Source organism: Coturnix japonica, chromosome 12, assembly GCF_001577835.2.
Source record: "Coturnix japonica isolate 7356 chromosome 12, Coturnix japonica 2.1, whole genome shotgun sequence".
NCBI classification, from domain to species: Eukaryota; Metazoa; Chordata; class Aves; order Galliformes; family Phasianidae; genus Coturnix; species Coturnix japonica.
In genome coordinates, this window is record NC_029527.1 from 8,290,817 (window position 1) to 8,315,814 (window position 24,998).

The window sequence follows — 24,998 nt, forward strand, 5'->3', positions numbered from 1 at the left end:
GAAGATGCTGGAGATGAAAGAACTCAGAACGTCCCAGGGGAGCTGAGCACGCAGCAGACTCAAACCTTCTGAAGGATACTGTCATGTATGGCAGTGAATTGTGCTTTGTGATTATACGGTATCGTAACTGTCCTCAAACAAAAGGCAAAGACAAAAAGGAGGGGGAAATTCTCCTTATCTCAATATTTCCTATTTGGTTTTCTTATTCAAAAACATATAAAAATAGGAAGGTAAAGGTAAAGTTAGAGAAATGTACTTCAATACGCAGCTAAATAACCGTGCCTTACATAAACCTTTCCACTCCAAAGGCAAAAAAAATCTTTCCCTATTCTTCTTTCTACGACCCACACTTTGAAGTTCCCTCCAAGGTCTGATTCTATGCGCACATGGACACAAGAATAACCTTGACTATTCCCATTGAGCTTCCCTCTGTGACACCAAGCAGAAGTTAATGTTCACTGCCTTACAAGCTGAAGAATCACAGGATCATGGAATCGTTTGAGTTGTAAGGAATCCTTAAAGGTCATCCTGTCCAACTCCCCTGTGACAAACATCTACAGCTCAGCCAGGTGCTGGGAGCCCCATCCAGCCTGACCTTGAATGCCTCCAGGAATGGGGCACCCACCACAGAAAGGGAGAATGAAGCCAGAGGAGGTGTGGGAAGGGCTCACTCCCTGAATTAACATTATTTATAGGGCAGAGCATTAGAACCAGAGTACTTTAACCCCCAGTGTTGGAGGCTCTCTGGGAGCTTTGTGTTGTGAATTACCGACACCAACAAAATCCAGGGCTGGGAATTCCAGCTTCAGGGTCAGGATCGATGCTACCAGAAGCAGGCAGATGTGCCAGCGGTACCAGGGTAGACATGACAGAAAATCACAATTCCCTCACTGCCTGGCTTGTCTCAGTGATGGAAAGATGGAAAGAAACTCGACGCGAGTGCCCAAGCAATTAAAAGCCCCCAAAACCACCTCGCTGTCCCCACATCCCTCTGGGTTACGCCTATGGGGTGCCGGGCAGCGCAGGGCGGCTGTCATGTACCGGGCGGGCGGGCAGAGGGTGCTGCAGGGACAAGGGACAGCAGGACCGACCGGGGCGGGCTGAGATGCTGCCCCCGCCCCGCACACACACACGCACGGGCAGAGGGACACGCACAGCCCGGCTCCTGGAGGAAGAGGAGATGCGGCTGTAGAACAACGCGTGCGTCTGAGAGCAGCGAGGAGCAGCCCAACACCGGCGAGGAGGTGCGGAACCGACCCGATTCTCCTCCTCCACCCTAAAAAATAAACCACACACACACAAAAAAAACAACAATAACAACAACAACAAAACACATATAAAGAAAAGGAAGATCACATGTTATAATAATCCCCTTTTCAGCCAGACAGAACTGCCCCGCTAGGACCTAGAGATGCGCTTTAGAGGCTGAAAGGAAGGCAGAGGGAAAACTTGAACGACTCCCCGGCCCTGGGAGGGAGGGAGGGAAGGACCCCGAGCCCCCAGACCTGCCCTCCAGCCCCTTCGCTCCCCTCTCGCCCTGGTGCCGAGCCCCGCAGCGGGCACGGCCGGGGGGGTCCCGCGGCCCCGGAGAGCCGCCCTCGGGGTCCGGTTTTCCCTTCATCCCTTCCGCACGCTTCGCTGTGTGAAGCAAATCCCTGGCAGACGGGGGAGTAGCGGCTTCCGTGACAGCGGAGGGAGGAGAGAAATAAACCAAAATAAAGCGAAGCAAAATAAAAAAAAGAGAGAAGAGCCAAGGAAGCACTTGCTTCTCATCATCGCTCAGCGAGGAAAAAAAAATAAAAAATCAACAACAACAAAAAACAACCAACAACTCACTTCTTCTTATGACCCTCTGCTGCAGGGAGCAAAGGGGAAGAAGGCACCGGGGCAGAGCCGCTAACAAAGCAGGGGTCGGACCCAATCGGAACCCCGGCTGGCAGCGGGAGGGGTGAAGAGTAGGGGAAGCTCCGGCAAAGCCAAAACGAAGCTCAACCAAAACCAGGAGCAGAAATGAAAGTTTGGAAATAGCATCCAAAGAGACGCAAAAACCCGGAGAGAACGGAGCTCTCTCTCCGCGCCGCATCAGCTCCCCATGGTGCATCCCCGGAGCTGCAGCGGGGATGTGAGCGGCCCCGGCCCGCTGTGTGGAGCGGGTGAAGGCACCGAAACTCCCCGTTATTTATTTATTTATTGGAAGAGATGTACGGGTGACACCCAGAAGGCATCTGAGCCCTGAGGGGGGGGAAAAAAAAGCCTCCAGATCCAAAGGAAAACAAGAAGAATGAGACAGCAGCCTTGACCCCTACACTGAGGGGAAGGTGAGCAGAAGGAAAGAAAGGCAACACAGAAAAGCCATGCAAGCACCAAACCTGTAGATTACTGCAGCTATTTTTGCTTCACTGAGGACAGATATTTTACTGACAGCCATGCAGCATAAAGGCATCATGCTGATTGTGTTCTTGGAATGTTTTATTTCTGGCCACGGAGAAGCAGGTAAGTGAAATAAATCAATATTGCAATTCATGAAACAATTTGTTGTAAGCTGGGCAAGCAGAAAGGGAATAGAAATCAAATCTGTGAAGCATATTCATTCTTTTTTATGTCCAAATCATTATTCAGATGGAATTTTGCAAGGAATCTGGGCTAGTCAATGTATACAAATGCTTCTTACTCCCTGCAATACGCGGCTTTATAGCTCAGTCTCCTCCCAAAGACTTACAATAGGAAGTGCTGTTTCACATATCCTTGAAATAATTTTTAAGAAGTATTATTTTTGTGATGGAAGAAAAAATGAAAGAGAAAGAAAGGGCTGGATGGATTGAGATGTGCTGGGTATTTGTTGTGAGGAAAAAACACTGCTTTCCTAGGCAGGACAAGAATAAAATGACAAGATCATTGGACAGCACCACTGAAGGAATCTGAATTGTTATCTGCTAACTTCATTTTGCATCATTAAAAGTCAGAGACACTGAATTACCATTAATCCAAGACAGCTCATTCATTCAGCCTGTCCCCTGCTTTGATAGTTAACATGCAGTGGGTAGGGATTAAAGGAGCATTAGAGGAAAAAAATGAACTAGGACAGAAAGAGAAGTAAGTTGTGTGTGTATATGTGGGTGTACAGATGAGCACATATGGGAATGGCATAGCAGTACTGGCATTTACATAGGGTTCTACAAATAACTAGATAATGATGGAGACTAATTCCTTATGGCAAAGGAAGCAAAGCATTGGATTGTTTTCTTCTTCGTATGGTATCCTTAAGGCTAAAAGAAAGAAGCATGCAGGTCAGATGAGAAAAATATAGGCAAGCATTGGTAAAACGATGGGTGACATCCCATTGGGATAATGGTTTGGGAACTCTGTTTCTGTAATGCAAAGAATCTTGGTGGTTTAAATTCCACCTGTGCACTCATAGTACTGAGACAGGTACAGCACTCCTCATGGTGATTTTAAAGTGACTGAAGTGCTGAGGTGTTGTGAAGGATCCTGAAAGCCAAAGGCACATCAGGTGACTTCAGCTCAGGCTACGGCTTAGTTAGAACCTTTCCAATGACACTGACATCAGGTTTCCATAACTGCAAGAGTTATTTCTGTAAAAACTGAAAACAGATCATAAATTTATAATCCTGCCAGATCCTCCTGTGACTCACTTGGGAAAAAGTTCAGCTATCACAACATTGCAGGGAATGACTGGAGGGAGGATGTGGTACCTCTGTGCTCTTAGTGACTTATCCTGGGCATTCATTAGTTTCCCAGGCTGGGACTTTCCCTATAAGATACATATGCTGACACGTAGCACAGAAGGGTTACAGAGATGTCTTGCAAACTTGCTGATGCTGTTGAAGAAAGCAGCTTGTCGTAAACCAAGCTGAACTTGCTCTGCATCCAACTCACAAAGTGAAAATGAATCTCTGAGGAAATGCAGCTCACAGCTGGCTGCTTGGAAAGTGAGTTTAAGGGGAGTGAATGCATTCTGCATGGAACTAAACACTCTCAGAACAATGGTGTTAGGACACGGGGATTAATGGCAAAATGATTGGATACCAAAGGTGATGACACTAAGGATTCAGTCATAAATAAATATGCATTGCATGGTCAAAAGGTTGCATGAACCACCAGCTCATGAAAGCACATGAGCTACCTGTTGGTTTTCAGTTCTTTTCTTGATTCTGTTTGTTCTAATTCTTTTATTTTATTAAAGAAGGAAGGTAAAAATCCTGAATTAACCTTCAGTCTTAACAGGTCCTACCAGAGGCATGGTCAGCATTGCTGAGATTAAGGTTGTCTCTGACAGTATTTAGCCCATCTGCATGAAACAAATGCAGCCTTTTCCTGAGCAGACAGGTGTACAGAGAAGAATGTCTTTGACATATTTCATTGCTTTATGCAGTCAGTTCCCTTTTCAGCACTATAGTTGGTCCGTCCTGGTGAGAAGTGAAACAAATTGCCAGGCAGTTTTGTGAGGAGTGCATGGAATACAGTATTTGTGGGCAGAGCCATATCTGCCTTCTGCCAATTAAGAATTACTCAGTGAGCCCTCTTGGGATAAGTTGCTCATTTTGCCTGGCTGCTGCTTCTCTTCTGCAGCAGTCCTCATCCCTGTCCAAATGCCACAATTTCATGTTGTTTCCACAGAACTGGTGAGTGATGGAAAGGCTGCACTATCCTCGTAGCCAAGCAATGTTCTGACAGTTCATTTCTTTAAATGCAAAGCTTTTAATCGACTGTAGATTTTGTTGTCCAGCATCTCTCCTTCTCTCAAACTCCCTTCTACTAATTTGCACAATGCCCTTCTCCCATTTTTTTTAATGACATAGCAGTTTGAACAGGAACCGTTTATGGATGTGGCTGCATTAACAGGCAGTGCAGATAAACCCTTCTTGTGACTGTTGTTCAGAAACACAACCACATTCTTCCTCCTTTTCCAGGCTCAGCTGAAAAAATACAAGACCAATTGGCCATTTATGGGAAATACAAAAAGCAGCCATTCCCTTTTTGCTTTCTCACATTGCTGTCTGCAAAGCTTCCCTGATGCAACTTCTTATAGTTACAACTCCGGCATACCATTTCCTCAGTGAAAGCATCCATAGAGTGATGCATCAGCAAAGATGGACTTCCTTTTAATTATATGGCATAGTAATCTATAACCCAATAATGTCTGTAACATGAGTCCACCCTTGGTCAAAACTAAGCAATCTGGACTCTTGTGCAGACTGTTCCAGAGCTAATGCTTGTTCAAAACACAGCTTTAAAAAAGAAAGCTCTAAATATACTTTGTGGGAAATCTAAGGTTTTCTTGTGTAATGAAATACTCAGAGAATTTGCAAGGTACCTTACAAATAATCTCTGAACCTCTACTAGCCTCAGATCGAACATGAAGTTTACAGTCAGAAAGAAAATACACTGAAATGGTCATCAAGCAGTTAGGATGGTGTGAGGGCTTGGTGGAGGATCTCCACTATTGCTATGAACCAACTGTTCAGCTGAAGATGAGGAGCAAAGAACAGAGCTGATATAATCAACATCATCTCTCTTCTTCCAAGCTGACTTCTGAAAGCCCTTTTCCATGGAAATTCAGCCCTATGCTGGCAGTGGCGTTAGACAGAAGCAACTGAGAAGCAACACCATGCAGGCTGGATGCATTTTGTCACCTTAGACAGTTTTCTGGGAAAGAATAAAATCAGTTTCACCCAAATACAATTACAATGAAAGTAACTTTTGTGAGACTGAATTTGAAAGGATTTTCTTTGGCCTAACCAGATTTGAAGTTTTATTTTGCCTTAGAAAAGACCAACTATAAATTGAGGAGGGATTTTAAAAGCTAGAATCTTGAGCTAATAGCTGACTTTTGTACTGCTCCTATATTAACCCATGTTTATGGTCACTCTGTGTTTCACTGCAAGGGTCGTTTCCTGTAGGACATACATTGAGTCATCTGATTTGCAACCTCTTGGATTAGATTTATGACCTTGCAAGGTCAGACTTTAACTCATTCTAGACAGTTAAGTTGCAAGGAGAACACTACATCATTACAGACGCAGTTTCCTCCAGTTAGGTAATAATGTTTCAGGACTGACCTGTAAATCTGGTGTCACAAAACACCAACACCCAAACAGCACCTCAGCCCTTTCATCATTTAGAAATAAGAAAATGCATACATTGGAAATACCAAAACTTTTCTTGCCAGTATTTGCAAGTTTGGCAAATAGAATACATTCGCCTATCTCCATGACAAGGTGTTTAAACAAGAGAGCATAGAGTCAGTCCTCAGATAAGCAGCTGTACTAGAATGAGAGTAAGAAAACAAAAGATAGTCTATTACGTTATATGTTTAACTAATGCAACTGCATTTTCAACAGGTATCAATGACTCTCAAGTGCTTGTGGGTAAAGGCTATTCTCTAAACACCTCCATTTCCAAGTCAGGCACCAAAAACAAGGACTAGATTTATGGAGAAGCTCCCCCCAAACTTCATGTGATAAGATGAAGTAGCTCTCCTGAGAAGTCCTCTTGGATGTCTATCCCCACAGGAGGACTCCAAACCTTTGCACAGTCACCTGTTTTACAGTTGAGAACTGTTTGAGACATTCTGTTTAGTGTTGTTTCTTTTGTCTGTCTCTCAGATCCCGTGAGGCTACGAGCCTTCCGCTGCAGTGGCCGTTCCTGCAACCCTCCAGTGGGAAACCTCGCCACTGGAAGGACACCCATCACTCTTACCACGTGTGGGCAGAACAGCACAGAGCTTTACTGCTCCTACCCAGACCAAAGCTTCCTCCATCCAGCCTCCCATGGCTGCGGGCAGCCTCGCTGCACCAAGTGCAATGCCAACCAGCCTGATAACTCCCACCTCCCTGCTGACATGACCGATGATTTCTTCGCAAACCCAATGTCGTGGTGGCAGTCTGCCCAAGGAGTGCACAGGGAAGAAATTAGGCTGGACTTCGAAACGGAGTTCTACCTAACACACGTCATTGCTGTGTTCAAGTCACCTCGCCCAGCTGCGATGGTGTTGGAAAGATCCCAGGACTATGGGCAGACATGGAGGCCCTACAAATATTTCTCTGTCAACTGTACTGCGACTTTTGGGCTCCAGGATGACCTCACTGAGGAAGGCTCCATGTGCACTTCCAGATATTCAGACGCAGTACCCTGTACCAGAGGAGAGGTAAGTAAGTAATAACTGGGGTTGGGACAAAATTTAACATCAAACAGCTCAAGACTGGTGAAAGTTGAAAAGCACATTCTCAGAGAGATACCACACATGTAAGCTGAGAAAGATGGGCTCTCCTCAGAAGCTTTATGTTAAGAAAATAAAGGGAAAGAAAAAGAAATAATAGCAATGAAAATAAATGGAAATAATTAAATTTCTATTATAAGTGTTGCAGAGGATAGGATTAATGATGCTTATTTTTACAGTACAGCTGACAATAACTGAAGTAAAATTCTACTTAGAGAATCAGGTAGAGCCCGATTTTTGGTTTATCCCCTTTAGGGTGACGTGAACTGCGCCCTGTAAGCTCCAAAATTGTTTTTTTGTTTGATTGGGTTTTTTTTAATTCTTTTTTTTCCATACAAAAGGCCCCAGATGGTTCACATGCATATTTCTCCATACATTTAATACAACCAGACCTGCTGGGGGGTATCAGCTCACATTGTACCTAGCCATAAAGCCCAGAAACAAGAGAAACAGGAAGTGGGATTGAGTAGCCAAACTTCACTATTCAGCTGAAGGAAAGGATTCCCCTTTGGTATGAATACTCTAATTAAATAAGCAGAGGACTTTCCTCTAAAATAAGTATGTAACTGTTCTGAAAAATTCCCAAGAAAAAACATTACTGATATTATCAGCATAATGCTATAATGCACAGCAGTAATAGCAAGGTAGCAAAGTCCTAGGCTCTAGCAAGTGAGAAGCAACCCAAATGCAGCAGTCATAGACACAAAAACAAAGGGGGAAAAAAAATCTGCTTACCCTTGGAAGAACCTCAAGTAGGCAAAGACCTCCAGCAAGATGAGCCATTCCACCTCTTCCAGACATTCAGGGGCACTGAAGTGCATGCACCAGAACTCCCCTGGGTTGGCCCTGCCTTCTCACCAGGTGGCACAATCAAATATCTAGTTTAATTACAACCCTTTTAATTCATTCATCTCAAAGCAATTTTTTTTTTTTTTTAGAGAAGATAGAAAAGCACAGCTAGAGATTATGAGACATTCCTATAGCCTTGCCAGAGATAGGAGTTCTTTCACTTCCTTCTCTCTTCCTTAGAGAAGTCAGTCCTTTTAGTTTCCCTGTCTGGAACTGATCACACAGGTTTAACATTAATAGTACACTACAAATTAAGCTCAGGTGTGAGGCAAACAATTCCAATAGTCTTCACAAGAGAAATTAGTGCACAATAACTGAGACAGAAAAAACAGCAGTAAGGAGACACTGAGTTAATATTTGTGCAGCAAAGCTGGAAAACATCTCTCTGTATTAGAAATCTGGAGCAAATCATATAACTACTGTCTTGTTCCTGGAGTAGTAATTCCGCTAGTCAGTTATTAGAATACATTTAAGTCAAATACATCCAAATGTCTCCTGTTGAGAGACTACAGTTTGCCACGTCAGTACAGAATCTAGGCAGCTATTATGATTTTCCACTCTTTTGTGCCTTCCAATTGAAAATCTGCAAGTACTTATCAGGATCTATTTAATGATCTTCCACATACATTAAGGGTCCTGTTGTCATTTCACAGATGGGGAAAGACTAGCACAGAAAGGTAAAGTGGTTCGTGGTGGAATAGAGTAGAATCCAGGGTTTGAGACAAATGACTTGGCCTTAAACAAAAAAAACAACTCTTTATATAGTATCCCCTTGTTGCTCTGCACTATATTGGCTTTCGTGCTTGCTTAACCTTGGGTAATATCATTAAGCCCATGTGTTGCAGCTAAAACAAATCTGAGAGTTGGCTGGCAGAAAATCAAATAATAAAACATTCATCCAACACAAGGCTTTGTGATTACAGGTGTTAAAATGATTCTTTCAACTCAGGCAGCACCCACTCTGAAATGAATATGTGAACACTTAATCAATCCGCGCTGCAGTGGTAAATGTTAGAAAACAACAGTAACAGTAAGAATGTTCACAAAAGTACAGGTCATATCCCTGCAGGGTTCCCAAATGCTTTAATGAATTGTTACAGGAATTGAATACCTTCAGAGGTCACTTCCTCCATGGGATGGAGAGTTGAAGTTTCAAAGCAGCATGCAGACATCCATACAGCAACATAAAAGAGGGCAAGAAAAATACTGTTTCACAGCAAACTAACCCAAATGGTTTCTAAGGCTCTGGATAGACTTTACAGAGACCTCTTAACCAATCCATTAAACACGTCTATGAAAACAGTGTAAGAGCACTAGACTTTTCAGGTCAGCAATATGACACAGCAAATTCTTTTGTGAATGAGAATATAAGAAACCAGAGTCCAGTTATTTAAAATTATACCTGACAGGATCTGCCTGACTGACAATGCTACTCTTACTACAAGTCTTAAGCAGAAAGACTTGGAAAAGACTTCTGGTCAGTTGGCTTCCAGAACTGAGAATGTAGGTAGAAGAAGAGAAGATGGTAGAGTTGCAGTAACTTACATGCATCTATAAATTGAGTTGCATACCCCTGAATAATCACTTCAGGATCCTTCAGGACCACTGAGAGAGGCTGGGAGCATAACAGAAAACTTGGCAGAAAAGAAACTTTAAGAAGGTTAGAATGGAAGCAAAATACATTGAGGTGGGTGATATTTCAACGTCACAAAAATCCACAAAGCATCATTAAATTAAGCTGCATTGCCCTCTCTTGTAAATTATCCTTTTATCTTTCACCTTTTGTCAGGGTCACACATCTCCACCTCACATGAGGCTCAGATGAGACAGATGGTGTCATGCTTTGGGGAACTAATGCCGTAGAAGTGCAAGGAGATGACTTTTTAATGTCCCTCTTGCAGACTTCATTTACTCTAACATTCATTATATTCCTTGATCCTGCACTTTTGCAGCTAGAATCTCAGGTCATGGGTCTCCCTGTTTTAATTCTTCTGGCAAAATAAACCCTTAAATCCGAGGATACTTTCAGATCTTGGATTCAGAGCAATTTATTCTCTACCGGTTGCCTACAAAACATGTTCTTCATTTGGTCCATCTCTTCCAATAAGAATCTCCATTAGCTGAATTACCTAGAAGAAGTACTACACATGTTGCTTCCTTAATCATTTGTTTGTAATACTATATACAGTATGTTTTGAATTGCAGCAAGAAAAGAAACAAACTACAAAGCATGTTCCAATCTCTGCAAGCATTTTGTTTCATTGGTCTTGATCTGCAAACCACTTGAGCATGATACATTGGTGTCTTGCCACTCTTCACAAGTTCTTGTTTTTACTGAGCATGCCAAAAACCTGCGTCTCCATAGGCTTTTGCCAGTTCTAATACAATTTTTCATCTCTGTCTCCAAATTATAGCTGAGTCGGGGCCAGCTCACACTGACAGCTGGCTCCAACCAGCATGTAAAGTGTTCAGATCACACCTTGATAAGTCAAGTTAATTAGGGGTACAGCAGTCAAACTGGTTTTAAAAATCAAGGCCTTTTGTCTGTCCCATTTGCTTGTCATGACCTGGTAAGCATGTTATGGAGTCTTTCCTTCCAAGTAAGTGGTGTGTTGAGGTAGCACAGTGGAGCCCTCAGTTTCTCTGGGTAATGGATGAGGCTGAAGCCTAAAATGAAACTTCAGGTCAGCTAACACAAATCAAAACTCTGTCCCAAACAAAAGGAGAAATGACCACAACACTGTATGAGTTGTTAGTGTGACTTACAGTTCAAACAGCAGCTGAGGGAAATAGGGACCAAAATGTTTCAACCTGCATCCTGACAGCATGTGCAGTCAAGGATCTGAGAAATTAAGAGTATGTTTTTAATGAACTGAAATATCGGGAAATGAAAACAAATGTTCTCTTCCATTGGCGATGATGTATGCATGAAAGGAAGACATTAGCATGCAAAGCTGGGTATACCACTGGCACTGACCTTATAACCAGAAAATCCAAAAGAAGACACTTCTACTATTGGGTCTGGCTAGTGGAGGGTAGTTCTAAATCAAAGGCCGATCCATTTATGTGAATGTCTGGGTGACAGATGACACCAATGAAGTGTGATATAATAAACCCATTACTGGAATTCACTGGGGGGCTGGAAGAATTGTGTATGGCTGAATTAGGTAACCGGTTTCTATGGCAACATGTTAAATGTGCCTTGTGCAGAAGACCTGTTCATTCTCCATTTTGTAGCCTGTGGTGACCTCTTTATGGACAGAAGTCCCCAGTAGTGTCTTTTATCAAAGATGAGTGGACTTGCTTTGTAGTTAAAAGACTTTAGTCGTTCTTCTTAACAGACTCTGTGAGTGACAGATCAAGATACGGTGTGATGGGATGCAGTTCTGTCTGCTTCAAAAGCCACCAGGCTGTTAGAAGCCACAGCCAACAATTTGAAAGGTCTTTGCCTCTGTATGGATGCTGTAGATGTCTGCTGCCTTTTTCCATTTACAGAGCCTCTCTGAGAACAATTACTGTAGAGGGGAACCACCTGCACACAGACACCAAACCAGGCCAGGGCCAGGGCTCTAAGTGGAATGTATGTGATCCTGTTCCAACCACCTACAATTTTTGCTGTCTTTTCTCAGGCTTTTCCTTTACTGTATTCATGCCAAACCTTTTGATAAACAAAGAAGGATCCCCCTCCCCTCCCACACATACCTCATTAAGTGGCAACATCAATAATTCAGGAGGTCACCACTAAGGCTTCAGTGACTTCTTAAAGTCTGATCTCATACAGCAGTGTGTCACTAAAAAAGAAAGTTGCTAGGTACATCATAAGGTTGAATTCCTGGTAGCTGAGAGACCAGGACAGGGTCCTGATCTGCAGTGAAATGCCCAGTCATCAGGGCTGTCCGCTAAAAGTTGCATGATGCTTTTCTGACTTTCAGCCGGAAAAGATTCCAGGAGGGATTAGTCAGTCCTGAAAGTAAGTGCCCGGTTGTTATGACTAGGACCGTCTGTTCAGCATTTCGTTTAACTTGAACTGTAGAAGAGATAAAATGCAGAGGCAAGTTGAGAGGAAGCAGTTAACACCAGCAGTGTAAACAAACAGATAGCACTGCCAGGCCCTGCTTCCCTGGAGGAAGAATTAAGAGGCTCAAATAGTTGTGTCTGAAGGGAATTTGAACTGACCTGAGACCAGTCCAGGATTCCCATCCGTGCAAGTGAATTCAGGAGGGCACCAAGTGTCCTGCCCTGACCTGGTTTTAATGAGCCATTGAAGAGACACTTGGCTCCTTACAAACCAGCCAGGAAGGCACGATAGTGTTCTGAGCATCACTTCTATATTTCCTGACATAATACACAGCAGATATCAAACCATTTTTTCCTTCTCACCCTGTCTTATAGAAGCTCAGTGAAGTTGCAGCAGTGACTTTTTAAACAAGACTATGAAAAAAATTCTTGTCTACATCTACATATCTTAGAAATTCATTGTTATAACTTTTGAACTCTTGGCTAACCAGCACTTACTGCTAGTTCTGTTGTTATTCACGTGTCACTGCCATGGTGAGACTACACCCTTTACAAGGTCTTTTCATGTGAGAAGGTTCAGCCAAGGCCTGATGAGGCAAGTGGCTCTACTAAGGAGAAATGGATGCTCTCCCATGAGGATGCTGCTCAGTTGACATTGCTTGTCCGGTAACCCAGTGTTGAACTTTCCATGACAGAAGAGTGAAATGAGACTTTTGTTCTCTCAGTCTAGGTCCCAATAGAGATGTCTGCATCATAGAATTCCCTATCCCCCTTTGCTGTTTCAGAGCAAGTATCTTTTCTCATAGTGCAAAAGGACACTGCACTGTGTGTGAGTAAGGAAGTGTTCTCAGATCCTCATGGAACATAATGTTGTGTAGAACAGAGAGAATGTTGTCCATTCCCTGTACACAGACTGTAAACTGAAGGTTTTTTTGTGTCCAGCAGACTAGATTTTGCACTCTGACTACGTTTCTGATTTGATGGAAGACACCGCTTCTCCCTGCAAAACCAGCCATAGACGTAGGGCTATATGTGTGCAGATAACCTGAAGCTACAGGAAACAATTGATTTGAGGAAAAGAAAAAAGTCTGCATGCATCTTCAGCTTTTTCTGTCTCTAACCTTGATTGTGCAGTCTTTCCCATCATCATATTGGCAGCAATGCCTAAATATTAATATTAACGCCACAAGGACTGCATTACTGGAATAACCTCAAAGCAAATGTAAATTAAAGGGATATTGGCCATTTCTGTTTTGGAGAACACAGAATGAATTCAAGACACCACTGTACTGAAAGTAACCAGGTTTACCTATGTCAGATACCTTTTAAAAATCAATTCCAAATCTTTAAGAAAGAAATTATATATTCTATACCAGCTACTAAGTTTTATTTTACAGAAGGACAGAAGAGTGGAGGATGTGGATTAAGAAAGTCCATCCCATGAATCACTGGAACAAGCTTTCTGACAGCTAAGAGAATACCTAGACTTCCTTTGTTATTCAGACTGTATCAAAACGGGAAAAAAAAGAGTACTGGTGTAGTAAAGTTCCACAAGATGGAAGAATTGCAGTCAAGAGGCTCCATCAAATAGATCAGAGGATATTTGCCACTGGGTAGGAAAAATTCTGAGACACAGTTGTTTACTATTCCTTTATAAGCAAAATCAACTCACATGAAAATCTCTTAATGAAGAGGATTTAGGACTGATGAGAGTTTTTATTGCAGCTTCCTTCTGTTGGGCCTAGTATAAGCATGCAGACATTTCTGACCTCATTAACCTGATTGTGTGCAACATGATCAGCATAGCTTAAGGATGATTTGTAATACCAAATTCTTGTTCTGCACAAGGATCTTCTTTTGTAGGAGGCCATGAGTTGGCTCTCCCCTCCATTTATGTCTCATATTCCTTGACCTTAGGCTATAAGCTTGCAAGGGGGAACCTTTGCTGTGTCCACATCTTTTCTGACTAATACTGGCTGGAAGATCAGGTTAAGAAAACAGAATTATCAGTATTAGGAATGGAGAGGCAGAACATGTGGCAAAAAATCAAAAATCTGAGACACTGTCTCTGGAATGAAGATGACCTCTTGACTGGGGATAAGCATCACCCTCTGTGAAGCTGTGCCAACTTGCATACAGCAAAACCGGTCCTTTAACAGTGGCTGTCACTCTTAGCTTTGCACACTTACAGCATTCTCCAAACTTCCTTGCTCTTATAAAGGTCAGGGGAGGACAGGGTAGTGACCATCTTTTTGAGGCGTAGCTGATTGACTTTTGAAAATGAGAATGACAAATATGCGCTTGATAGCAGATATGCTGATAAGCATGAATGCCCTACTCAGCATTCAGCTCCGGTGTCAGCCCCTGACTATAAGGGAAACTCAGGATCTAGGATATATTTCCATAGAGGACTGAGCCCATAAAGGTGCATCAAACGTTTCTATGGAAGCTGAAATATTTCTAGGCTGTGCCTACATTGTTCAGCCTTTAACAAACTTAGTCATCTACATTTTCTTCTGTGCTTATGCTACTTTTATGAAAACTACACTTGGATGCTAAGAGAAATGACTGGGGCTATTAGAACAGTCTGGTACAGCAAGAAAAAGAAAAAAAGAATGGAACTTCCACGTAGCTTCATAGCAGACAGATATTTACTTAAATGAGAAATGGCCTTATGGTGAATATCACTGAGAAACTCTTTTCAGAGCTTGCATCTTCATTACTAGGACATATTTCTTTCTCATCACATTGTCTTAATCTTTTTTACTTGAATAAAATGGAAGATGGCAAATTTGTAAGATATCCCTGGGAGATGAACCGTGCATCGTGTTTTTCTTAAGCTTTTTTTTTTTCTTTGACTGTTTCACAGCTTATTTCTTAATGCTGAATTCAAGAAGAGCATCTACAACTCCCACCCCTAAAAGGTTTCACAAGTGTTAAGCCACTCAAATCAGATCTTTAACATTTAACAAATCTTTCTTTGGGTGAGACAAGGATGAACAAACACAGCCTCACTGCTGAGCTTATTCCAGACAGAAATATGTCATGAATTAATCATACAAGCAAACTCTTGTACCTCAACTGGAATGGAATACTCATTTTTTCCTTAAAATAATGTTGCAGTTCCTAAGGGACACCCAAGCTATAAATATCTCTTCTCACAAATACCACTGACACTTCTAAGGGAATATCGAAGCAGCTCTCCTGAAGAGATGCCACAGACATGAAAGTCAGGTGGGAGAATGGAGCTTATAAAAACTGGTTATCAAACAATTGCATTGCCCCTTGACTCCACTGTTTTATGCCAATTTAAAACAGTTTCACAAGGACTTTCAGCCATTAATGTCCCAGTAGTTAGTTTTTAACCTGCTTTGAGCAGCTCTGCAGAACAATTCTATTCAGTTCACTGCCTTGGTCTTGGATGAATTGGCTCACCCATGCGGGAGGAGGATGGGTGTCTGTACATCACCAGGTGCTCAGGACTCTGAGAAACCACTCCACCTCTATGTGGTCCACAAGGGACTGGGAAGAAGGAAAGGGGGCTCATAAAATTAGCTTCCATCAAAAAGACCAGACCATGTGGGATTAGAGAAACCGGACATAAGAGATTTGGTCTTTGTCCTCTGAATCCATCAATAAGGGGAATGCTGGGCACTGGACAAAACAGACTAGGTCATTTTCTTATGGTTCCATTGACTGGGGGAATGTAGACTTTGGTGTGGAAAGGCCTAGGCTATTTTGTCATGGCTTCTTTGGTCAGGGGAATGTAGGCACCTGCATTGCATAGCCTGGCAAACTGCCCATGGCTCTATCAGACAAGACACCTCTGATCTCACCAAATGTGAGCATCTGTAGCTTTGTAAACAGCTGACAGTACAAGAGGAAGGAATTAAGAGGAAGACCAGAGCTAACCAGACAGAAAATGCTGCAGAGAAGTGGGAAATGTGCTGCTGCCTTCACTGCATTACTGACAGGTGTAGCTCTGAGCAGAGCCTGGCAGCTGATTCTGTTGATTTAAGGGGATGCCATCAACATCCAACAGAATTATCTTCCAAGCATGTACCACAAGCTCTTTTCTGGCTCCTATGAACAAAAAGAATAAGAATTTATTATGTGCTACAGGTGTTTAAATGGTTTGGTTCACCAGCTAAGAAAGAAAGAAAGAAAGAAAGAATAAATAAATAAATAAATAAATAAATAAATAAATAAACAAGAGAGAAAGGGAATCCATATGGAAACAAAGCTTTCACTCCCCTAATGGAGTCAGTCACAGAGACTGTCACCACTTAAAAGACAGAGCCAAAGAACTCTAAGTTACAACTTGCAGACAGCTGGTAGGCACAAAGCCCTGCGGTCCTGTGAGCTCACTGCAGTGTAGTTATTTCTCCTCTTCCAATGAATAAACTGGCTTGCTTTGTTTGAAAACTGGTTTCTCTCAATGCCTACTCACCCTAAGCCAACTTGTATTTTCTAGTACATGGCTGAAGGGAGCATGCCAGATGTGTGATCACAGCTCTCACTCCTGTCACATATCTATTTAGTGCCTTAATTTGCCTGACTCTGGAACTTGTGGTAGAGCCCTGTGTCTAAAATGCTTTGAAAAAATTGGATGGTATTTATGTTGTATTAATGCCAATTAACTTTGGTTTCTTATTACACGTGTGATGGGATGAAAGTAGGTACAGACACCTGCTGTGGTTGGGCCAGTAGTTGGTAACTGTGGTCACACTCAGGGATCACTCAGCCAGAAAACTGTTAATGCTGAGTCTTCTCAATAGGATCTATTACATTTTCTTGAGCATCACCTCACGATGTTTTCTGCACGTGGAGACTCCTACATCATCTCCTGAGTGTGTATCTTCTGTCTTTCAGGTGATCTATCGTGCCTTAACTCCATCTAACAAGATAGAAGATCCCTATAGTCCTGAGGCTCAAGATCTCCTGAAACTCACCAACCTCCGCCTCCTTTTGTTAAAAAGACAAGAATGTCCATGCCGTGGTTCGGGATTGGTAGAGAAACCTCAGAGATTTGCCCACTATGCTATTTATGATCTGATCGTCCGGGGAAGCTGCTTTTGCAATGGGCATGCAGAAGAATGTGAACTTGCCAACAGGACAGGGGAGGTGGAGAATGTGGTGAGTTCATGACATTCACTCATTTAGTAGACTTTAGTACCCTTCAACTTGCTTGTTAGAACTTAAAATAAGAAGTAAAAGGAGCTAAACTTCATAGGAATATTCTTCCTTAACACCATGACTGTTCCCTGTTCAGTATTTATATGCACATTTAGATGTTGCTATTCAGTGGTAATTACTGCTGTCAAAGTTTTGATTTAGCTGCAAGTATTATATAGTAGGTGTGCAATAACAGTCAAAGGGAAGTGATGTTAGCCAAATATCCAGGTTTGTCAAAACACATCACTGAGAGAGCTCAAGACACTTTAAACTAATCAATGATTTCACTGGTTCCAGTAGGATGTCTGTCTCTGTAACGGGTTTTCAAAGCCAAAATAACCCTCATATTTTCAGCCCCTGGTGTACCCTAACACAATAGACCCAAGAAACACATCCTCAGCTAATTTCTGTCCCATTCGACGTATGATTTGGTTTATTTTCTTCTGGAATGTGTATTCATTGTCTTCCTTTCAGGTTTTCTAGGTTCACGTGCAGATATTGAACGTTTAATTAGGACTGTATGACTTTCACTATATTTGCAAAATCATTTCTGAATCTGTTCCACCTGTGGTATAAAGCTAATTTACAGTATTTTAGCACTGAGCAATGTTATCAGATTCTGATAGCTACAAATATAGACCCACATAAGACAAAATGTGTGGAGAAAAGCTGTTTTCAGAGTGCATCCTCCACACTGCAAACTGTTAAATACACACGTGGTGAAACCAAGTACATGAATAACAGGCTAAATGAATACAGCTGGTAGAAGAATAAATATTCTGCCCATCAGAAGAGAAAAACAAAAATACTGTGTGTATTACTGACATAACCACTGTAAACTGTGGCTGGATCTTTTTTTCTTCTGGTCACAAGGGAATAGAATCTTCTTGTGCCATCAGTGACTTCATGGGGCAGAAGGTGAAGCAGTTTTGATGAAATGCATTTCATGAGTGAGTCATGTCTCAGGAGACAAGGGGGTGGATGCATCCCAGTATCCAATACAGGCACAGATATTATCCATAGATATTATCAAGTTTGTGTCTAATCAGGAATTCAAGGGCAGCAGGAAGTGAGAAAAGCCTTCCAGAGTTTAAGCTACATCTAAAATGCTAGATGAGGGCTGGAGAAGACAATGGTGTAAGACCTTGCATTAGGGTACTATCAGGCATACCTAAGCCATTCAGCCACTCACTAGTGACTGCCTGCTGAACTGTTTTGTTTGTTTGTTAATTTTGATGAAGGAGATTCAACAACATCCTTCATTAACTGTTCTCACTTGGACTGTTTGAAAATTATTTCTCAATGCCTGCCAAAATAAGGGGACTCCTTGTCTCCTTTTCCCCAGTGATCTTACAGAGAAGTTGATGCTCTTTCTGCTGATATGGCTGGAAGGTTCTTACCATATCCTTCCCTGGCTTTTTCTTTTTTGTACTGACCAGAGAACTGTGGTCAAAACTCAAAGTTCTACCCTCAGGTCACATTAGCTGGGAGTAAAGATGATCATATTATTTTGCTGCTATTATCTTTTCATTTATACTGTGAAAATCCACTGGAATGAGGGCATTTAGGCAAACATATAACTCTGCATCTTATAGTATGGTAACATCCTTGCCTATATGCAGAAGGAAAAGGCCTCTGCTGCTGAGTGGAAAACACCAATGATACATTTCATATCAGCCAATCTACGTTACAACAGTAATCTTCCTCATCTTGTAATTCTCCTTTCTTATTGGAAAGTGCTCTGCTTGCACATAGTGATTAAAGCAGAACAGAGATGTTAAAAACAAACACTGATTCATTCTGCTGGCCACATCTAATATTTAACAGACACATGGGCAGAGAAAGTCTCAAGACACAGTTTTTCATACGGATAGTGTGGGTGATATCACAGCATGAAGGCAGAGCAGCTTCATGTTTCCTTGTCTGCTTTCAAGTACGTAAATAACATGCTGGAAAAATACAGACCACAGGAAGGCATAAATAATAGCAGTCTCAGTCTCTTAAGATTTCAGAGTCCTCATGTGATGCTTGGTTGGGTGTTTGGTTTTTTTTCTGTAGTTAACAAAAACAAAAACAAGTCCATGTAGAAAACAACTGTAATTGTTTGCCATGGGATAGGCCCAAAACTTGAGATCATTCTGCGCTTAGGTCTTGGGAGATACATAACTGTGCTAGTGTGTAAGTCTGCTTTTACTTACTCTTGAAAGAAATCTCTTCCATTCGTCATGATTGTACCATTGCTATACCAATACTACGTGGAACTTAAATAATGGAGAAGACTAAAGTACATTTCTGGACAGTTTTAAACCAACACTTTTCAACTCCATTTTGGAGGGAATAGATGATGTATTACTATTAGGTGATCTGCCAACCATCAGCGTATTTGTGGATCTGTCCATTCAGATATGACAATCCATTCGTCTTCTAGATTTTTCACAGAGGATGCCAATGAGAAATGCAGCTGTATGACAGTTACCATCATAGATGCCATGGTATCATAGAACCTAATGATACAAGACAAATGCAAATAGTCAGACTGATCTCCAATTGGGATATAAGTACTTTAGCTTGGAATCCTAGGTAGTGTCATGCATACACTCTATCTATTTGCCCATAGATCATTAGCAAAAACTGAGTAGAGCAAGAATAAGGTAGTCTTCTTTCCATAGGATACAATGGAAACATCCTTTGATCCCTTAGACATCAGACATCATTTTTTTGTAATGAGTTATGCAGCCACCTCAATGTAATTTATCTAGACCTTATTTCCCTTATTAACTACCAAGAATATCATGTCAGACAGAAAAGAGATTTTGGGAAATGAAGATGGGAACTGTAAGCAATACAAAACTTCTGGGCAAACATATCTTGAATTTGGAATTTGTTGCTAGAAACAGTGGTATGTTCTTGTCTCCTATATCCTTTCCTCAGACCAAAGACAAGAGACACATAGATGCCATATCCAACTCAAATAGCTTCTTTTGATAGCTGAGGATAAAATTCTGAATTTCACAACCTGTAGTATTCAATTCTTTTTTAAGGTAGCTCCTTTGTCAGTGGAGGAAACTGTCTATTGACATTGCATTTTTCCTCAGGAACTAGAGAGGTGAATTTTCTTTTAAATGTTGGATATTAATATGTCCTTATAATGGAAACAACCATTAGGATCTGGCCACCTGAATACACCTAGTCTTCCACCATTGGGAAGTACTCCTGTCCCACTTACTGCTGTTGCAGGGTATACAAGTGTTGCTTTTTAGTACCTGGTTTCTTATTAACTTCCAGCAAAGTCAGGAACAGTTTTCAGGTTTAGAATCTGCTTCGATAACGTATTTTATCTGAGTCCAGGGTTGCTTCCAGAACACGCAGTGTTTACAAAGCAGAAAGTGCACACAGACAGAATACTGAATCTAGACCAAATTCCTTTCCGTTTGCCAAACATTTCACAATTATCTTTCTGGTGCATGAGAAATAACTACGGACAGAGGAAAGCAAATGTAGATTACAATATTTTTGACAAAAGCTTTAGGATTTTTTACTTGTTAATTTTTGGTACCTTCACTGCCAGGAAATACTTACAAGTTGGCTCAGATGTTTCTTTTGCTTCTTTATGCTGTTAATAGAGACAAACTAAACTCCCTGTGGGTCTGGTCTTCCACAGTGAAGCAAGTGGAAAGTTTTCCACTTACTTCAGAGGGAGCAGGATCTGGTCCTATGTGAGATTCCTTGTTTGGCTTAAAGTAGGTTACATGAGGTAAAACTTGTTTTTCTGTAGAGATTTTCTGGGCAACCTGGCTGTCATATCTCTTGCAAACGTTACTTCCTCTTCAAATATCTTGTTCAGTTCTACAGATAATCCCCCAGTGAAGTTTTCACATTGTCTGATCCAGGCTCTGCCAGCCTGTATGATGTCCAGCACTCAGAGCTGCCTGGAAGTGCACTCATTTTGTTGCAGATGGCAACAAAAAGAGTAGGTTTTATTAAGAAAAAAGGTTAGGCTGCATATACCAGCTATGCCAGCAGTGTAGGGAATGTTTAAAATAAAACAAAAACAAATAACTATTAGATTATGTATAATGAATTCTAGAAACAGATGCCTATGCTGATATATATATACATACATATATATAAACTGAACAAGGCCTTAAAGCTTTGCCCATAATGATCCAAAAAGCACAGGAGTAGATCATATAAATGACAGAGTAAAAAGTGGCCATGAGTTATAGGAACTTCATGAAAAGAAAGAGGTCCCACTGACATGTTTGCTACTCATGGTACATTAAAGCACTTTGGAAGAAGCTTTGTTAGAACATGTTGGTGGATGAGAAAGATTCAGATACTTGTGTTCAGGGATGATCAAGAAGATGACAGGGGAACATCAGGGAAAGGTTCTCCTTAATGTTAGCAGATAACTTCAGTGAGTTCCTAATTTCCTGGGGGAAAATAGACCTCAAAGCCATAACTCTAAATGACAGTTAAGTTCCCAAACGATTACTTTAAGAAAGTCAGAAAAAGATATTCAGACTTCTCTTTTCATCCAGAAGATCCTATTTTATCACATTCTGAAAAAAGCCACTGGGAATATTAACTGTAGAAAACCTGAATAAATCTAAGCAGGATCTTTCCTATATATCCCATTCTTCTGCTGTTTCATAGAGATTGAAGACTGGCATATTAAAGTAACACTTCTGTTACTGCCAGCAACTAGTTCACAGCCAACCAAAAACATCAACACCCTTGACCTTCTGAGTTGTCTGTGAGGGCGATTTCATCCTATGAAAGACTGCTAATTTGGCTTCTTTGGTGTGCCCAGAAAATATAAGATGGCATTCTGTGTACTGACTTTGCTTCTTGAGTGTGTGGGCTCAGTGTGTTTAACTTGATGTCCGTGCAAGTTCTCCATGAACACTACTAAGAACCTGTGGTTTGCCACCACAGCATCCGGCATTCCTACCATCAACATGAGGTTTTGAGTATGGTTTAGAGAATAACCACTGTTTTGATGATCTGATCCACGTAGTGGTTCAGCCAGCAGGAATTCTACAATTATAAAGTCAACAAGTTTTTCCTGCACTTTATTACTGTTGTGGAATATCTTTTACTGCTGCTAAAGCTGAAATCAGAAAAGCATGCCTACTTAGAAATGGTGTTTGAACTCATGCCTGAATGGTTTCCTGAATTAGGTCTCAGGGCAGACCTTCTATGCAAACACGCATAGTACTTGTAGCAAATTATCTCTTATTTCATGAATAGCAAACACTTTCCTATCTGACGCTATTAGCCTTTAAACACAGCTTTTATAAGAAGCAGTATCAGTGGATGAGCCATTTAAAAGCACTTTATTTTTATCACTTAATTGCTCTCATTAGTGTTTTTCTGTTTGTTTTAATCACTGAGTTTATATTCTCTGCTTCTATTACCTACAATAATAGCTATGATAACTCTGCTAGTAGAAAAATTTGATTGAAAACACTTGTAAATATATCTTAGGGTAGGTAAAACATGCCTTGCAATTCTCTAAACAATTGCTTTTCATGTTAAAGCTTCAAGAATCTCTGAATGTGTGGGAGAGGGAGAAAAAATTGCTTTATCCCAGAGCTCTCAGCCACTGCTTTCTGCAAACACTTCTCCATCATTGCAGTACAGCACATTTCTGAGGGTCTTTCATTTAAATTCAACACATTGTACATTTTCTAAGTTAAACTGGACAGCCAACAACACTAGGAAGTTACTATGATAGGACAGCCACAGGAGCTTATGTGTTTAGCCTTATATATTAAGTCTTTGTGTTTATAAGTTCTCCTGGGACTGAATAGACACCTATGCTGTTTTTGTTCTCAACTCACCATCCTTTACTGAAACCTTTGAGGCCTTTCAGCCAATGCACAGGACCTCCCAGTAACTTAAGCAAATATTTCTATGCCTATGCCTTGTGAGTACATGGGGTTTGCATTTAAGTGATTTGAGGACAGGTGCACAGAACACATGGAGAAAAGTTTTACAGGATTTAAAAAAAATAAACTCCTTATTTTTCAGGACAAAAGTTATAAAATCCTACATACATTTCCTTGACTTAGCTTACTCACTGTGCTGGAGGGGACCTGGACATTAGTTTTGTGCCCATTAGGGATTTTGAATCAATCTCCTTTAATTCACAAGTTTTCTGCTAAATCATGGACTTTCTCTCCCTTTTTCTCCCTGTTGTCAGAAGATTCCTCACAAATTTGGCTGGTTTGGTGCTATGTCAGGCCTGCCCTTCCCCCACTCTCCAAACTGCAGCCATCTGCAGAGGAGTTGCAGAAAACTATTTTTCTCTTGGCTTCATCTGTTCCATTACTCAACATAATTTCACTTGAATGGGAGCTATGCATGCTGCCAAGTTCGCTCAATACAGAAGTAAAAACTCAGAGAAGAGCTCGCAGGCCCACTTTGATAGTGGATTTTCCGTCACACAGCCCTAGAATCACTCTGGTTTTACCAACAGAAGCCTATCTAAGCTCAGACAGTGATTCAGTTATTCACCTATTACAATACTGAGCCTCACTTCACTTTCTGGTCTCTCCATTCTTAAGACAGTCACCAAGATCTGGTGATCTGCTGTAACTCAGGGGCTGCACTTTGGTGTGACAGCTGTTTCTTGTACGTGGTTTGTTGCAGACCAATAATGGAGTTGCTGGCACTGTAGGTAAAAATAAAAGGAGAGCTCAGCCCAAAAATGAATAAAAATCAAGCTAGCACTGAGGAAGAAAACAATAAGAAAAACAGAGCAAAATGTGGGCGAAGACATAGCAGGGCTTGTGCCTAAGGACAGCCAGAGGTGAATCAGGAAAAGGACAGAGCTGTGTCTTGAAACTGTCCCATGCTGAGGTTAGTCTGCTGCATCCCCTCACATCAAGCATGGATTTTGTACCTCTTCCGGTCTATTTATCCCATTCCTTTGTTGCTGTTCAGATAGGGGCTTAGTGATGCCAGTCTGAATATTCAGCTAAACACTCACAGACTTTTTTTTTCTTCGCCATTACCTGTTTAGTGAGTTTGGAACTGGTGGCAGTTAACTCACCCTCTGCTGCAGATCCCAAACCCAGTATGGTCTCAGGTGGTCTTGCTACCAGTTCTCCTGCCCCTCTGCCAAGTTCCCTTGGACTTAATTTACCATAGTGACCAAGTACAAGCCAGAAATTCAGTTCCCTCAGAAAGCACCCATATGTGCACCAGTTTTCAGACACATGCACTTATTAGACCTTTCCCCAGAAACCAAGTGACATAGGAAAATAATGGCCTTTTTTCATTCCTGATTAGAGCAGGAATTTGAACTATCAACCTACCCATAGCAAGCACTGTAAGCTAGGCCTTACTCCCAAGCCACCTATGTTTTTTTTAAGTCTTTGAGAACTTGATGAACTCAAAGTAATTTTACTTTTTATTATTTGACCTCTTAAAAGCCGCATGTGCTCTCCTCAGGACCCAATAGAGAAGAATTTATTATAAATCTGCACAGATCCACCACTCCATCTGGAGATACAATGAAGCCCATTTGAGCTGTGAGATAAATAGAGGGGAAGGATTACACTGTTTTGTAATCAACCATTCAGAATGACCCAGAAAGGCCCGTTTTGCTAAAAGCAGGTAAGGGACCAGCCTCTGATGTCACTGCAAACTGCTGTATCCAAAATTGCTCCGGCGACATTACAAAGTGAATACAGAGCCCAAAGACAAA

The 24,998-nt window shown here is 41.5% G+C and overlaps 1 protein-coding gene across 2 annotated transcripts in view; it reads left to right on the plus strand.

The window, feature by feature from the left end:
- Positions 1-1,123: 1,123 nt before the first annotated feature.
- LOC107319837 (netrin-4-like) overlaps positions 1,124-24,998 on the plus strand; it is a 43,721-nt gene continuing 19,846 nt past the window's right edge. Inside the window, exons 1-4 of one of the 2 annotated variants that reach the window (XM_015875053.2) lie at positions 1,126-1,244; positions 1,862-2,493; positions 6,627-7,168; positions 16,979-17,242. In XM_015875053.2, the coding sequence (XP_015730539.1) occupies positions 2,427-2,493; positions 6,627-7,168; positions 16,979-17,242 (873 nt within the window). In that variant the 5' untranslated portion in view covers positions 1,126-1,244; positions 1,862-2,426. Of the gene's footprint in view, positions 2,494-6,626; positions 7,169-16,978; positions 17,243-24,998 lie in introns of both variants that reach the window. The other variant, XM_015875052.2, reaches the window with a different exon arrangement.